The sequence below is a fragment of the Streptopelia decaocto genome, assembly GCF_964273445.1.
Source record: "Streptopelia decaocto genome assembly, chromosome: 3".
NCBI classification, from domain to species: domain Eukaryota; kingdom Metazoa; phylum Chordata; class Aves; order Columbiformes; family Columbidae; genus Streptopelia; species Streptopelia decaocto.
In genome coordinates this window covers 1,938,140-1,953,631 of record NC_138656.1, presented here as the reverse complement: position 1 = coordinate 1,953,631, position 15,492 = coordinate 1,938,140, and the positions used below count along the sequence as shown (strand labels likewise).

Below are 15,492 nucleotides of genomic sequence, written 5' to 3'. Positions count from 1 at the left end.
AACCCAAAACACCACTAACCAAATAGTTCCCATCGTCTAATTGGATTTACATCTAGAGCCGTGCCATGCCGAGGGAAAATAAAACACACAGATCTCAGCAAAAAGGTTTTTGAAAGCTTTGGAAATGGGTTGAATTAAAATGTGAGAAGCTAATGGAAGGGCGAAGAAAGAGGGAAATGGAAAGTGTTGGAAGTGCTTAAAAATAAACTCGTGTGTGCCTAAGGGTCACGCCTGCTATTTCACACTTCAACATATCAGGACTGGAAAAGGCTAGCAAGGATGCAAAGACAAAAAACGTGCCTGCAGCAAGAATAAATGAAAGAAATGCAACCAAAAGAGATGGAAAAAGACCAAAAGACTTGTAAAGGAAGGAATGAGGAACAGCAGGAAGAAAAGCCCCCATGAGAGGGAGCAGACGGCCTCTGCTCAGCCCCGCAGCACCGAGGTAAAGCTCAACTACAAGGACAGTTTGCAGGCGGAAACGTCTGACAGTTCTCCATCTCTGCCTCTTGCTCCCTCCTCCCCTCTAACAAATAAAAGCTGAAGCAATTTAAACTGGGTGGCTTGCCAAGTAGATCTTTTGCAAATGCATTCACTGTCATTACATGACAGATGTCCGCATTTCCATAACGTTTCAGCTGAGCTTATCAGCCCTGAAATACTACCCCTATGAAAACTCAGGGATATCTTCAGTTAATCGACGTGTGGGTGCCAGGCCCTGATCTCGCTCCCCCAGCACAAGACACGGCCAGCAGTCCCGCACCATTCCAAGGCTGGGAGGACACTCCTGTTTCCAGTTATCTGAAGTTACTCACTGACGTAACAGATCTGTCACAGCCCAGGAAGCTGTAAACTGGGATCTGAATCCATCGTTCAGTCCCTACATACTTTCTTCATTATTGCTGACTATCTTCATTACAATATGCACAGGCACTATGTTCTGGCCAGAGCACTGGCCACATTATCACGTATTTTTTTTTAATGTCAGCAGCAAAGCTTGATCCGCAGCGCTGCTGTAGTTTGGTGTGCATCTGGAGGCAGGAGAAGGCAGCGGCACTGCCAGAGCCCAAGTGCTGCCGAGACCTTTCTGGCCCAGCCCCGCAGGGGAACTACCCCGGCCTGAAATTCATCCAGCAAAACAGAAATCAATGTTCCTGCTCAATCCTTGCGCTGTCACACACCCTCACCTACCCCAGGGTTTGAGAAGCACCAGGGCAAGCCGCACAGCCCGGGCTCGGGCGCAGTTTGGCGTTCTCAACAGAAGACCCAGCTGCATGCCATAAATCTTAGGAAGTATCTGCTTTCTTGCACAAAATTCCTATTTGTGGCCAGAAAATGAAAGGGTCTGGATCATATCTTGTTACATGCTAGCTGAGAGAACGAAAAAAACAAACAACAACAAAAAATGAACAGCTAATTACAGCTCTCACTCACACAGCAAATCCACAACCCACCTATGGCTTCTCAGAACTCTTAAACCCACTACTGTGCTATAAACCAGTATAACTGTGCAGCACAGGAAGAGACATTAACAGGCTTAAGTGAATATGTGCATTTTTATACCTTTTCTATCACCTGATCAAACAAAAATATTGACTCAGTGGTGGAACTGCACTTCCCCTGCCAAAGCAGCCCTTCAGTACAGCGGAGTGAACTACAACTCAGATTCCATTTGAACAGCGATGGCAGCACTTAAAACCATTTTCTCTGGAAATGTTCTTGCCACTAAACGTTAATAAAACCTTTACATTAGATGGCTGTGGGGTTTTGAAAAGAAAACTAATATGTATGGAGGGAGACCAGCAAAGCAAAAGAAATTAGAAAAGACCCACACGTAAGTGATAGATGAAAGGAGCGATTTATCTGAAGAGGGTGTCAACAAATATGTCAACGCATTTTCACGAGTGACACATAAGCGGAGAAGGGTGAAAAGAAAGGATAATGAAAGAGAAGAAAAAGAAGACAAGTGTGGCAGGAGGAGATAAAAAAGCCTCAGAAAGCAAGACAAGGGCTCTTTGGCTGAGACCCAGCAGAGGTGTCACACTCAGGGCTGCAAGTTGTCACCTCTCCCGTACCAAGTGCAGCTCCCAAACCCCCCCAGCGCTCCAGCCAGGAGGGGCCCTGCAAAAAAGCAAAAAGCGCTTTCTTCCCAAAGCGCTGGTGAAATCTGAGTGCACAACACTGCCATTGAGGAAGAGCTGTGCCAGAAACCTTCAGCAGTTGTGGAGCTCATCGTGTATTTTCAGCTGATTTGTCAAATGCACTTGGTTTGGCTCAACGCCCAACAAACTCCCATTCCTCCCATCAACTGGAATGGAAGCGGTGCCAGGAGCTTTGTGTTTCCATCCCGTGTCCTTGTTGCTGTGACGGGCCCTGATTGCTGCTGATCGCACGTCCAGGGTGTTCCTCAAAGGAACAGCAAACCCCCCAAATGAACACACAAATACAATGTGGAGGTAATCAACTGCAAAGTCAGAATAAGCTCGGTGTCTACATGTCCTTCCTCTCCCCAGAGCAATGACTTTCTTCAGGAGGAAAGGTAAGATTCGCCAGGAAACACGAACCCCTGTCAGTCATTATTTCTTATGATAAAGTCTCCAGAGGCACTAGAAGACTATTCAGAGCTCTGCTACAGATCCTTGTGCCAACAAAATCAAACGTAAGACAAACTTTGACCTCTGTATTTAAAAACAAAAAGCAGTTTGCAGGCTTGCTCACCTCATTCTTCCCTTCAAAACCTCGCAATCAGCATATTTTGTTTCCATGACTTTTGAAACAGCTATGGGCTTAAGCGCTATTTTCACAAGCCTGATTTTCTGGTTTTGGCAGCCCATCTAAGATATTTCCAGTGAAATGCACATCCACAATGTGGGTGTTCCGGTCTCTGGCAATATCTGGTAACGCACCTCATGGGTCTCCACCTGAGCGCTTCAAACCCCAGACAAATAAAAGCACTTGGAAAGATTTTGCCCACAAAGAATGTTCTGCACAATTTATCCCCCGTGTTGTTCCAGGCCCAAGACAAACCACAACAGTATTATTCAGGTCTGTTAACTTTTGCCCTGAACACCGTTCTTGACAAGAAAATAATATTCTTTATCATGGATGATCTTCCCTGTTGAAGACCGTATCTGTGTTACTAAACAGACATTTAACCATTCTCGCTGTCCCTCTTTTCTAGATCAAAAAATTAGGGTACAGAGAAGTTACATCAATTGCTCAAGGTCATTGAGCAAGTCAGGAGCTGAACAAGAGCTCCAGAGGCCTTTCCAACTGTCAGATTACAGGGGAGGAAAAAACAAACCAACCAAGCAAAACCCCACCCACAACACACTCATCTCGGCTTATACAAATAAATCAGAGACAGTGAATTTTACTTCTTACTACTTTTCACTGCTAGCTTAGACTTTATATTCAAATAACAGTAGTATGCTCAATAAAAAGCACTTTTCTTCAGACCAATGTCTTCATTTAAATTAGTGTTTGATTTAAAAAAAAAAAAAAATGTAACTTCTTTGTTCTTCTAGTGGGCAACTTCATTTGGAGACTTTATGGATTTTCCTAAGGATTACTCAGTGAAATGTCACAGAAATATGCACTGGTATGTATGTGTATATATAAAAAAATACAAGTGTCTTTGATTCATTCTTAATGAACTTCAAAATTTTTCATTATTAAAAACAAATTGGGAAAATCTTCACCTTCATATTTACTTATTTATTCAATTTAACTTCAGTCTTGCATTTATGTATCTAATATATTCCTCAAAATATTAAAAATAATATAACCCAATTTTTATTACTTAAAACATTTGCATTTTTAAAGCAAAATATTTTGGCCAACCATAAGAAGTACTTGATCTTTTAATAGCAAGAAGCTCTTGGACTAAAAGCAGAATGTAAAGGGTCGGTTCACTGTGATTTGCAACCCTTAAATTAATTAACTGTAAGTAGCAGCTTCCAGTGAATTTGTCTTAGCAAGGTATCAACACCTGCAAAGGAGAAAAATTAATGAGAGCATTGTCATAGTCTTAAATAAATACCCCACTCGACCATGAGCAAGATGAACAAAGAGAATGAGCGGCCTAAGCGTTCAAAGGCGGCGAGGTGAGGTGCGATTGCTCCTGGTGTATGTGGCGGGGCTGTCTAGCTGCCGGCTACGGTTCCCACCGGGAGAAGTCACCCACCTGGGGCAGCATGCGATTCTCCTCCTCCAGCTGTCTTACTCTGGCCTCCAGCTGCCTAACATAGGACAAGGTTGATTCTAAAAATCAAAAAGAAAAGAAACACTCGTATTATCCACAGAGATCTGCTTGTGTTTCGAGCCTGCGCCACATCCTAACTTGTCCTGGCAGCAGATTCCCTCTCTCCCACAGCCACTAAACATTCAACTGCTCCTCTCGAGGGCAAAGCAAATAAAGCTGAGACTAGAATTAATCCCGCTCCCTGGTGCTTGTGATTCCGAAGCGCTGCGCTTTAAGTTGGTCCCTTCTCAGACACAAGGTACCTTACAGACTTGAGTTCTTCCAAGCCATCCCCAGAGCTCTGTGACCTTGTACCGTGTTTTGGAAATACTCCACGGAAGTAACTCATTATCCTGCCAAGCACCATGGAAAAGCCCAGAAAGAGAAGATAAGATGTTTCTGCAGCCACGTGTGCCCCCAGGGCCCCCAGGGTTTGATCCTGGCTGACGGCGGCGTGGCCCACAGCACAGCGCTGCTCTGCCGCCCTGGCTGAACAGCAAAATCCTGCCCCTGCTATTCACAACTGACCTCACTGGCCCTCAAAAGACAATTGGGTTGATTATGAGTCACTCCTAGTGCGCTCTGTTCCCAAGAATTTTATGTAAGAAGAGCAGATCCGTGATCTGCCCCTAGAAGCATCCAAGAGCTTTTTTATCACACATTTCTTGGGTCACACAGAATTTCTGCTGTTAAAGTCCTGTATCTAAGAGAAATACACGTCTGAGCACATAGCATGGAACTGTGAGAGAAAACTTCTCAGTGCACAAACTCTGCCATGACTCCTGTACCACCCTGTCCACAGATGGAATTCCACCACAAACTCAGTCCTGACTCAACGATCCACCCAACTTTCTCCAAGATGTCAATTCCAGTAACATATTCGTACTCATACTATCACATAACTAGTAAAACTCTGACGACTAATGGTACAGAATCAACGCATAACAGGGCAGTACTGTCAGCTGATATAACCCTGCAAAGCTGCGTTGACAACGGAGCTGATCACTGGTTTAAATGGACAGAAGAATTTGGGCACCAGTTTCCCCTGACACCTACTCACCACGCCAGCCTGCCCACAAAGCAAAGCGGATGGGAAATGAGGTGCCACCGCTCTTACGAGACTGCAATAGGCTAAAATATGCACCCACAGACAGTGCCTGGGAATTTACACAATGTGAAGTGATTTGTCAAAAATTATTAATACACAGCAAGGCACTGGATTAAAAATAGCATTGTACAATAAAAGGGAAAGAGGTAATCTGAGGTTCCGCGTGCTCTGCTGCTCGAGGATTTTCATAGCTAGTGATGGGTGCATCTCCGGAGAGTCACTAAGCCCAGCTCAGATGAGCACTTAGAAGATGAACAGCTTATTTAATTAACCGTATACGACAGGGCCCCTCCCACGGAATCAGCCTTCCCAGCAGCAGCGCTCTGGGGAGGAGGCGCAGCGGCTCCCTCGGCACCGTGGCCGCGAGCGCAGGCAGCGGCTCCCAGCACATCACATCTCACCTCAGCCCTTCTCTCGGGCGCTCTCTACACAAGATGGTTTCTGTGGAGCCGTCTTTTCGCAGGGACTGAAGCAGGCGCTTTCTTTGGCACCTGCCATCTCCAGACTCTCTGGTGACAAGTCCACTGCCACGGGAGCTTGGGCTCAGACTTCAGGCTCGAGTCCCACTTCCCAGCTGTGCCCAGCAGCCCACTTCACACAGGCTCCTTTCTGGATTCTACCTGGCTCCGGCCCTTCTGTATTTTCTGTTTTACCTCTGCTTAGCTCTTGATGTGGTGTATAGCTCTCGGCAAAGCCTTTCGGTTTTATTCCTTCACTTGTGCGTTGGGAGCCCAGAGCTGAGATCTCTGCTGCTTCAGCTCACACAACTCTGCTGTCACTTCACCACTTCCCAATGCCAGTTCCTAGCAGCTCAGGATTTGGCCTGAAATCTCAGGGCCCGTTAACCCTTCTAAAGTGTGAAACAGTTATTTAAATCTCCTTTTGTAATCTGATTAAAAGAGAAAATTAGGTCATCTACCAAAGGCTTGATCTAGCAAATCCTTATTTATGGGAGTCGTCTTGACACATAGACTAGATGCATATATATTTCAGTACCTGTTAATATATTTATGCTTTGATGCTATGAGCTTAGAGAAAAAAAGGAGCAGAAAAGCCAGTCAGGGACATAAGAGATGGAGGAATTGAAAATACACAAAGTGAAACACTGTCCCCAAAGCTTAAAAAAAAAAGTTGCATCTCAAAAGTATTTCTGAGAAGGCCTATTTGATCCATCTATTCTTAATCAGTCTGGAGACTGGCAAAGAGCTCTAAATAAAAAGCAAATCTTAAAATGCCTCCAGAAAAACGTTACCTGATAGCACTCCCATTGGCATTCCAGGCAACTTTTCACAAGACAATTAAGCAATTTAAAACTGAAGCAGAATGAACCGATGATAGTAATGCTTCAGTAACTGAGCTGAAAACAAACATCTCCCAAAGAGAAAGCAGCACAGAAACTCAGCAGCACTCCCACAACATTCCTGTTGTCTTATAATAAAGCATTTAACGAGATGCTTCAGCGTGTCAGGCAATCACTGCTGTGAAACACAGCCCGCGCAAACAAGATGATCTCTGACTGATGGCATTAGTTATAAAACCTTTTTGTCTTTTATCCTTCCCCAAACAGCTTTAGCTCACATTGCTCATTTTCACAGAGCTGTGACTCCACAGGAAAACCCTCCCTTATTTGCCGAATCTTACACTTGAGATGTAGACTCCTTATAGATCAACTTCCAACCACAAACCTGCTGAGCTTCGGCTGCCCAGAGCACAACTGGTGAAATGCGGCACTTGTATTGGCACCAAAAAGGCACAGAAATTGTTAACTGTGTTGAAATCAAACGCATACTCAGTTAAAAACAAACTATTAACTTGGGCTCACATCTAAACGAGATCTGAGCATGGAGACATGATGCTACAGTTGCTCAACTACTGGTTTCATCACCTGTGGGCTTCTTGGTTGAATTATTTGCACTCCTCCCCACCTTCCCTTGCAAGGCACTTCTACTGGAGCCACAGTTTGGAACAATTCCCATGCTCAGGAACAGATCCCTACCAAACAAGCTGCCCGACTCGAGTGTCCCGTGCTCTCGCACGACTGCAAACGTGATCACAGCGTGGTGCTTCATGCCAGGCCTGAAAGGAAACTGTTTTTTTTTTTAATTAGTAGAGGGACAGTAATGTCCTGCTTTTAGGGCAATACAGTGACAATCTACCCTTTCCACACACCCCTTACTCTAACAGATCATTAGAGAACATCAATATTTACATAGCTGATCTCTTTTCCTTTTGACATTCACACTCTTGAAGCTAATAAGTATTTTTGGGTTATGTCACACTTTATCAGCCCCTTACGTTGCTGCCAATGCAATATTTGTGTCTTGGCTTTATCCATTTTTCTGCCACTCCACCTGATCGCAGTCTATCAAGTAATTCATAATGTTTTAAAGTTAGATTATCCTCTGATATTTTGGAATGGTTGAGGATGTCATGTTAAATTCTGATACTTTCCTGTTTTTTCCCCTAAGTGTGTGGTTTTTTGCAGCCACTGGAGGGTCCCAGCTCACAGGCACCTGTGGGATTGCCCTGCAGAACTTGTGGAAGACCGAGGTCCTGTACCCAGCTGGGAGCTGCCGGCAAAGCAAACACATCAGGACCCCACAGAAAGCAAAACCCCCAGCGTTCAGCCTACACTTCTACTTGTTCAACTGAGTTTGAGTAACACACAATACAGCAGGTGGAAGGGATTCTATCCAATGACAAGAGGAGTATTTGAGGTAAAGAAAGAGCAAGAGATGTACTGCCTCTAGTACCTATAGAAACTCAGAAAGTAAAGCACAAGAAGTGCTCTACCTCAATGCCTAAAATTCCATTTTTCTGCTTTTTTTAAAAAACACTGATTATAAATTACAAAAGTTGTCTGCAAAACTGAGCACAGGGATTCCACAGACCTCTTTTTGACTAACTTTAAAAGAAAAAACCCATTGATGCACATGATGATACTTCCCTCATCGAAGTCAAAAAACAAAACCAAATGTATAGAATCTTAACTTTGGAGAAAAGTGGTACCGCAGTGGAGGAGCAAAGCAGACATCCCACGGGAAGGAGAGAAAAGTCCTCCAAGCTGAAAAGACTTAGAAGGCCAGCGGTATTAGGAGAAAAGAGTAACAGTGCTACGCTGGACAAAAGGCTGCCCTGAAGCAGCAGCAGCCGCTCCTTATGTCCTCACGTCCAGAAAACAGAAACCCCACGATTTCACGGTAACACAAACATCACCTCGGGTCTGTTAACATCAACATTTTCTGCTTCCAGTGGCTCAGCTCTGTTTGGTATTCCTGTTCCTAAAGGAGGTCACGGAATCTGGACAGCTGTCACATCCCAACAGGCACATTTTCAACACTTACAGGATAAACGAGGGAAACTGCCAACAATTTACCTCGAGAAAGGATTTAGCACGTTATGTATGGTGCTACTTTGATGCATGGCAGTGAAGGCTCGGTCAAGGTATATTCAACTTCAGTGGTAAAGTCATTTGTTAAGCTGCTCTTCCTGCACTCTGTTGGCAGGAATATAATAATTGCGTATCAAATCGTATTTTGGACATTCAAATCCACACCCAGCATCGCACAATGAAAACTAAATCAACTCTCAGTAAATAGAAGATGAAAAACAAGGCTGTGCAAGCACTATTTTAAAGCCTCCTGTAATTAACTGACAGATCCATATGTTTATGAGAGGGTTTCTGTGCTAACTGGGGAGCAGATTCAATGACACGCAAAGTATCTCCCTGTCCTATAATTCCTAGTCATCAGATTTAATTAGTTCAATATTAATATTCATGACTAAAACATGTTATTACTGCAATCCATCTCCTTTCAGCTACCTTGTTTGAATATATCAGAAAAAAAAGAGTCAGGCCATTGGCTTTACAGTGCCGCACATCGATACCACCTGCGGCCCCGGGCTGGTGAAGCTGCTCAGTTTACCCCAGCAGCGTCCAACCTCCCAGCGGATCAGGTCACCTCTCAAGGTTGTTTTTAGCCCTGTCTTCTGTGATTTTCTATTATGGTTGCACATCTTACATAACGCTCCTATGGAATAAGCGCTGGAGAAGTTCTTATGAAGTGCAGCCAGATTCCCCTTTACACAGTGGCACCAGGATTAGTGCTATCACGTAGATAGAAAGTCCTTTGCCTAGGGCAAAATTTTATGAAGCTCACCAGAATGTTTAGGAGCTATTTACAACTAAGGCACATATTTTCCCAAAGTTTTGGGGCAGCAAACCCTGTAGCATTAGCACTAAGACAGGGTTTGCATTTCTCCATATTGTTGTTGTCTGGAATTCTCCCACCCCGAGATTTCTTGTGATTACGGACCCAGCACTTCTTGACTTCTCCCTGTAATTAAAAATATAATTAACTAAGCTTAGCTAGTTCACTGAGTATTTCAAAACTGAGTTCTAGCAAAAGGAAAAGCTTACATATGCTAATTCAAACATCCAGAATGCAACATTACCCCTGCCACTTAGTTTTATTTCTCAGGCAACATGTGCCAAGTTTCCCCTTTCCAGCACACGTTACACACAGACACGAGCTCATTACATTATCCCTGTAATAAGATGTGTTTACACAGATTTCATACAAAAATAGTGTTTTCTCAGTTGCAGCAGCTTTTAACCACGAATTATCTATTTATTACAAGAAAACAGTCCTTGTCGCTGCCTGGAGGCAGCGCTAGCCCTGCCTGTGAGGATGCAGCGATGCTGACTCGGATCGCCCGTGTGTTTGCATCCATGTGGGTCTGAGCACTGCTTTGGCGCGGTGGGTGATGTGGTGGGGATCGCTCCCCTGCCCAGCCCCCCAAGGAACGCCCCAGCTCACCCGGCTGCCTGGGACACGAGCTGCTCAAAGGACAGGCTTGGCTTCCGCTTAACAACTTTCTTGATTTAGGTTTCTGTTTTTAGGAGGTTTTGTTGCATGTATAGCTTTAAGGTGCAACGAAATTTCCAGTTGAATTAATCTACAAATATAAGCTTAAAAAGAAATTTAAAAAACTCTTACGGAGAAGGAAGATTCAACTACAGGAGAACCTAAAATGCTATCAGATGTCAGTTCAGGTAAGCTTTTGTTTCTGACTCTCTGCAGCCATCCGTACCACGCGCTAACAGCTGGATAACGCTGTCACAGTAATGGTGCTGTAACACTAACCTTGGTTTGTTTGGTTTTTTGAGGCTAGAGGTGACTATGGCAAAGCTTTTCTGGCTGGCCTGCTTGATATCCTGTTAGCTCCACTTCATCCTGCGCTGAATGCATTTGCCACGTTATTGATGAAAACTGAGAAAATCAAATCCATTATGCTATTGCTAAAACCTTTCCCACTGGCTGTTAGCTTGTTCTGCTATTGATTTTGTGTGTTTCGTGATCGGTAAAGCCCTTATTGGCTCCGCTTCGGTAACTGCTTGGGTTTGTCCCCATGCCACCACACTTCCGTTTGCTCACTGGGGGGTGTTCCCCAGCTGCAGGCACATGGGAGCAACTCATGTACACCTTTCTTATCATGTAGAATTACATTTCTCAGGTTCAAATCATCAGATGTTGAAGAAACATAAAGTAGAAAAGTTAGTTTGGTTGAGAATTTAATATCGGTACAGCAGGCTCCACTTAATAATTATACTAGCTTCCATTTGGGAGTCTGCAATGTAGGGCAGAACTGAAAACTACACCTCCAGGAACTGTGAATCAGATCAGCACGTATGAATCATTTTTCTGCTCATCCACTGCCTCGTTAGGAGGCGGTTACCCAACCCCTAAACTCCTTTGTCATGGGTTACTATGTGCGTGACTCACAACCAAATTCAAACGATGCTCCTGAGGGAGCAGCAATAGAAGGTTTCACGTTACTGAAGCCATTGAACAACAGCACACACACTTTTTCTTGCTACAGCTACAAAATAGATGCTAAAACTCACGACACCAATCGATAGCCACGTGAATACATGGAGGAACAACCAGCCCACACTCCTCCTCCTTGTAAGGCCGCTCCTCGTGCAAAGGAAACAACCATGCCCAGTCCGGCTCTACATGGGGCAAATTTGGATGGAGAGGCAAGGGCTGGGAAGAGGATTTAATTCAGCTGTTTTCTGGGGGACTCTGGCTCAGGGCACAGGAAAAGCTGCTGGGAGGGCCAGGAGTCTTTTAAGTTCATTCTTAAATTCAGACGTGCAAATTGACACCTGCCATGTCAAAGATCAGCAAAAATGCAACTGACCACTCATAACACTGTTTGGTAAACTCCTCTTACTTGCATTGTGTTATACAGTCCTAATACAACCACTTCTTCAAACTTTTTGTGGCTTCCCTAACTTCTAGATGTTCTAAGTAACTCCTGCAATACAGCAATCCAGAGAGCAGAACGGCTTGCAGAACGCAGCACGCTGGGCAAAGAGAAATGCATTTACATTTAGCAAGCACAGGAGGGATAATAACTGTCTCAACCAAATGAAGAAATCAATTCCTTAACCAATGTCAGAGAGGAGAAGGAAGAGGAAGGAAACAGGGAGCTGAATGCCAAGACGCTAAATTTAGATCAGCTCTTATTCCCGCTCCGCCAGTATCCACAAAGAACCTTCACATCTGAGTCGCCACTGCAGCTCACGCAACCCAAAACTCAGAATTAAAGCACATATCCCAAATACCAAGTAAAGTTACAGCGGCCATCAGCTCTGCACAAACACACCAAAATACGCCAAGCTATATGAATTAACCAGGTAAATTAAGACACTGATGTCCCAGATGTTCTTACTGCTTACAGCATCTCTCAACTAAACGCAAAAGTAAAAATATGAGAAGTTTAAAATGGTTCTGCCATTTGATCTCAATCAGCACTCAAACAACAGAACAGGAGTGATACACCCAGCTGCTTCACTCGCACACACATCCTGCAGAAACCCACAGCAAACATTACAGGCCGTCATTGAGAAAACCAGGTCAGGACGTGGCCTGAGTGCCACAACGGGGAGAAGAAATTCAATGCATTTCTAGAAATCTTTCACTTCATTTCTACTAGAAGACCTCAGAGTCTCTTCACAATACTGTGGTTATGAAATAACCACATCTCGGAATTCTATGAATGATGAGTCGTCACTAAAGGCCATCATTATTCAAATACACATACAAGATAAATGTATTTGATAAAGTGATGAACTGCAGAGACGTTTCTCTGTGAGGCTTCAAGTCCTTACTTAAATTCTCAACCACAGAATGTTTTTTTGCTCCCCAAAATCCTGCCTGTATCATTACAGGATGGATATTTACTGGGAAACACAATAGGGGAAACTACAAGACCAGAAGGTCTCCAAGGGAAAGAGAAGCTAAATTTATGCAATTAACCATCTCTATGAACTGGTAATGAGGAGCACTCCTGTGATCAGGTGGGAGCGGAACGGAGGAACGGGAATTCTGTGATTCTGGAAATGCCAGAGGAGGATGGGTAATGTAGGGAAACAGTGAAGATTTAAAATTATCAAGACAAAAGGGGTTTCTGGATTAATTTCTCTACACAGAGTGATTAAGATGTAGGACAGGCTATTAAATGTAGTAAAAGATGTTGCAAGATTAAATACGTCCTCGAGACTGAAACCACGCTCTTGCTTCCCACAGCCCATTAAAGAGCCATCACATAATAACGCCTTCCTATCCCTACCGAGCCTGGACACATCTGACGCAGGAAAGACAACCACTTTGTAAAATTATTCCACTGGCAACCTCAGCACAGAACCTAATTCTTAGGAAAAATTAACTATCCATTTCACGCTGGCAGCTGCACGGTAGTGGAGAAGGCAGCTGTCTCTGTACCCTCCATCTCCTCTCTAAGACCTTTTTGGGCTGATCGTGGAAGGCAGTAATAAAAATAATTATTCAAATGACACGGCTGTTAAGCCAAAATCTGTCAGTGCAAATATGTCCCTACTTGTAGGTGCTTCACGTCCAACAGGCTGTCAGGCACGGAACACCAGAGCCTGGGCTGGCTCCTCCTCAGCTGCAGCATCCGTGTCTCCAGCACAAAGCCCTGGGAGGGGAAAGCCACAAAGGGATCCTGGGGATCGGGAATCAGGCTAAATATCCAGCTCCAGCTGAAATCAGCACCTGACTAGACTCCTTCAGCACTTTGGAAAACTCTGTAGATGCCTCCTGCATGTTCTAGATACGTCGAACAAGCCCAACCTCAGGGGCACGAGGACGCCTGGAGCAGAGCGGACCAGGTGCTGCCTAACGCAGGCAGATCCGCGCATTTTGCAGCCCTCTCTCCTTTCCATCCCGGCGCATTCTGCACATTTCCCCACTCACATGGTCAGACATGGTTCTCTCTAACAAAACCCGTGTTTTTTCCTGCCTCCCCTGAGATCCCTATGGCTGTACCTTGTGCTGCTGCTGGGCTTTACAACTACTCAAAGACTGCATTTGATTTTGTGAAATTATCCAGATATAAAACCACATCATTAAGTGATTCAGAACAATAAGACTTGTGAGAGGCATAAAACATGGGAACCTATGTTTTATCAGGGCTTCAGAGAAAAACAAAAGCACCACAGAAACACACTTTTCTGGTTTCTCTCAGTCCCTTTCCACAGCTACTTCACTGCAATCATAATACGCTGCTATTACATTAACATGATGTTGATTAAGACACTAATAATTTAAAAGTAGTCTCAAACACGGGTAACAAAACACAGCATGTATCATTACTGATAGGCTGCACTATCCACATTTATCTGCTTTACAGCTATCAGTTTAATGACTGTAATGATTTACCTCCCAGCCCCAGCAAACGGTGGCTGAGCCCCTTGAGCTCTCACAGTGTCTGCAATGTCTTCAGAGCAAAACCAGCCGAGATTTCCTACGTCAGCACGCTCAATAACCAGCTGCCCCTTTCCTGCTCAGCATAACCCATTTCTGCAGTGATCCTGTACAGGTTCCATAGGTCCTGGGACAGCAGATGCTGCTGCCTGTCCTGTTGGCAGCCCCTCCGCCAATGTGGCTTTATACTAGTATTGGTGAAGCTGATCCTTGGGCTTTAATATGATGTGATCATCTTCCTAATTGAAGAGGTTAATGAAGTGCTTTCACTTCACTACACTTCCAAAACATTTAGGAGAAAGATTCCAATATTATGTCCAAGCAGCCGTAAACCAAGGGCAGTAAGTTTTCCACAGAACTGCCTGTACATCTTCACTGCAAACTTTGCATCAACCACCCAGCAAAGCCATTTCTGAATCTCCACTTCTCACGCCGAGCTGTCCCTAAACACATGAAACGATGCCACGCTCCTGTTGAAGGCCCCACACCCTCTCCTTTTACATTTCAAGTACCTTTTAATTCAACAGGCATGAAATTAGTCAAATATAGGAAGTATTCCAGAACCTGAAAACTTGCAATAATTCTGCAAGTCTTTAAATCATCTGCATTTCTTTATTCAGGGCTATTGTGCTTTGTTCAGCTGTACAAGGGGCTTCAGCATTCAGAGAGCAGAAGGATCCACGGAGCAGTCAAAGTTGAGAGCTCTCACAGCTGCTTATCTGCAGCATCGGAACAAAACAAATATTTTAAACAAGCTCTCCTCTGTTTATTTCCTGGTTACTTCACTAATGGGAAAGCAATTTACGTATTTCCTCTCTCCAAGCATATAAATAATTGAGCAAGGATTTGGGTTAAAAAGGCTGTTAGGATCCGTCACATCCTTCACACAGAGATTTACAGAGCAATTCGTGACCAACCCCAAACCGGGCATGAGGAGAGGGGCCGTGTGACCCCCAGGGCCCCTGGCTCGCCCCCTTCAGCATCAGGTCCCTCTTACACTACACGGTGCACACAGAACCACCAGACAGACCTCAAAAACCAGCTGCACGTTCGTGTGCGCACGTGCACGAGAGGTGAGTCTCTTTATTCACTACCTGCCTCAGAGTAGCCAGGATTTCATTCTGGTCACATTCTGAAGGGTTTTTTTTTTTTAGGATTACAAGGACCAAAAATCTGCTCCTTCAGCAGGCAAAGAGACAGCAAAGAGATTGTTGCTCCTTAGCTGAGCGTTTCCTGAGCAGGTGGCACGGTACAGTCACAGTTCGCATGCCTATCTGATCAACACCAAATGCTAAAACTGAAATATAATAATGTTGTGAAATAGAAGAAATTCTAGAAGAATCCAA

General features: G+C 44.3%; 1 protein-coding gene across 6 annotated transcripts in view; it reads right to left on the bottom strand.

Moving 5' to 3' along the window:
• Positions 1 to 15,492, bottom strand: part of CCDC85A (coiled-coil domain containing 85A) — a 99,745-nt gene that overhangs the window by 12,141 nt on the left and 72,112 nt on the right. For 4 of the 6 annotated variants that reach the window (XM_082049089.1, XM_082049091.1, XM_082049087.1 and 1 more), the window contains one exon: positions 4,187 to 4,263. The exons of the other annotated variants lie outside the window; for them this stretch is intronic. In XM_082049089.1, the coding sequence (XP_081905215.1) occupies positions 4,187 to 4,263 (77 nt within the window). The remainder of the gene's footprint in view (positions 1 to 4,186; positions 4,264 to 15,492) is intronic. 6 annotated transcript variants of the gene reach the window in all.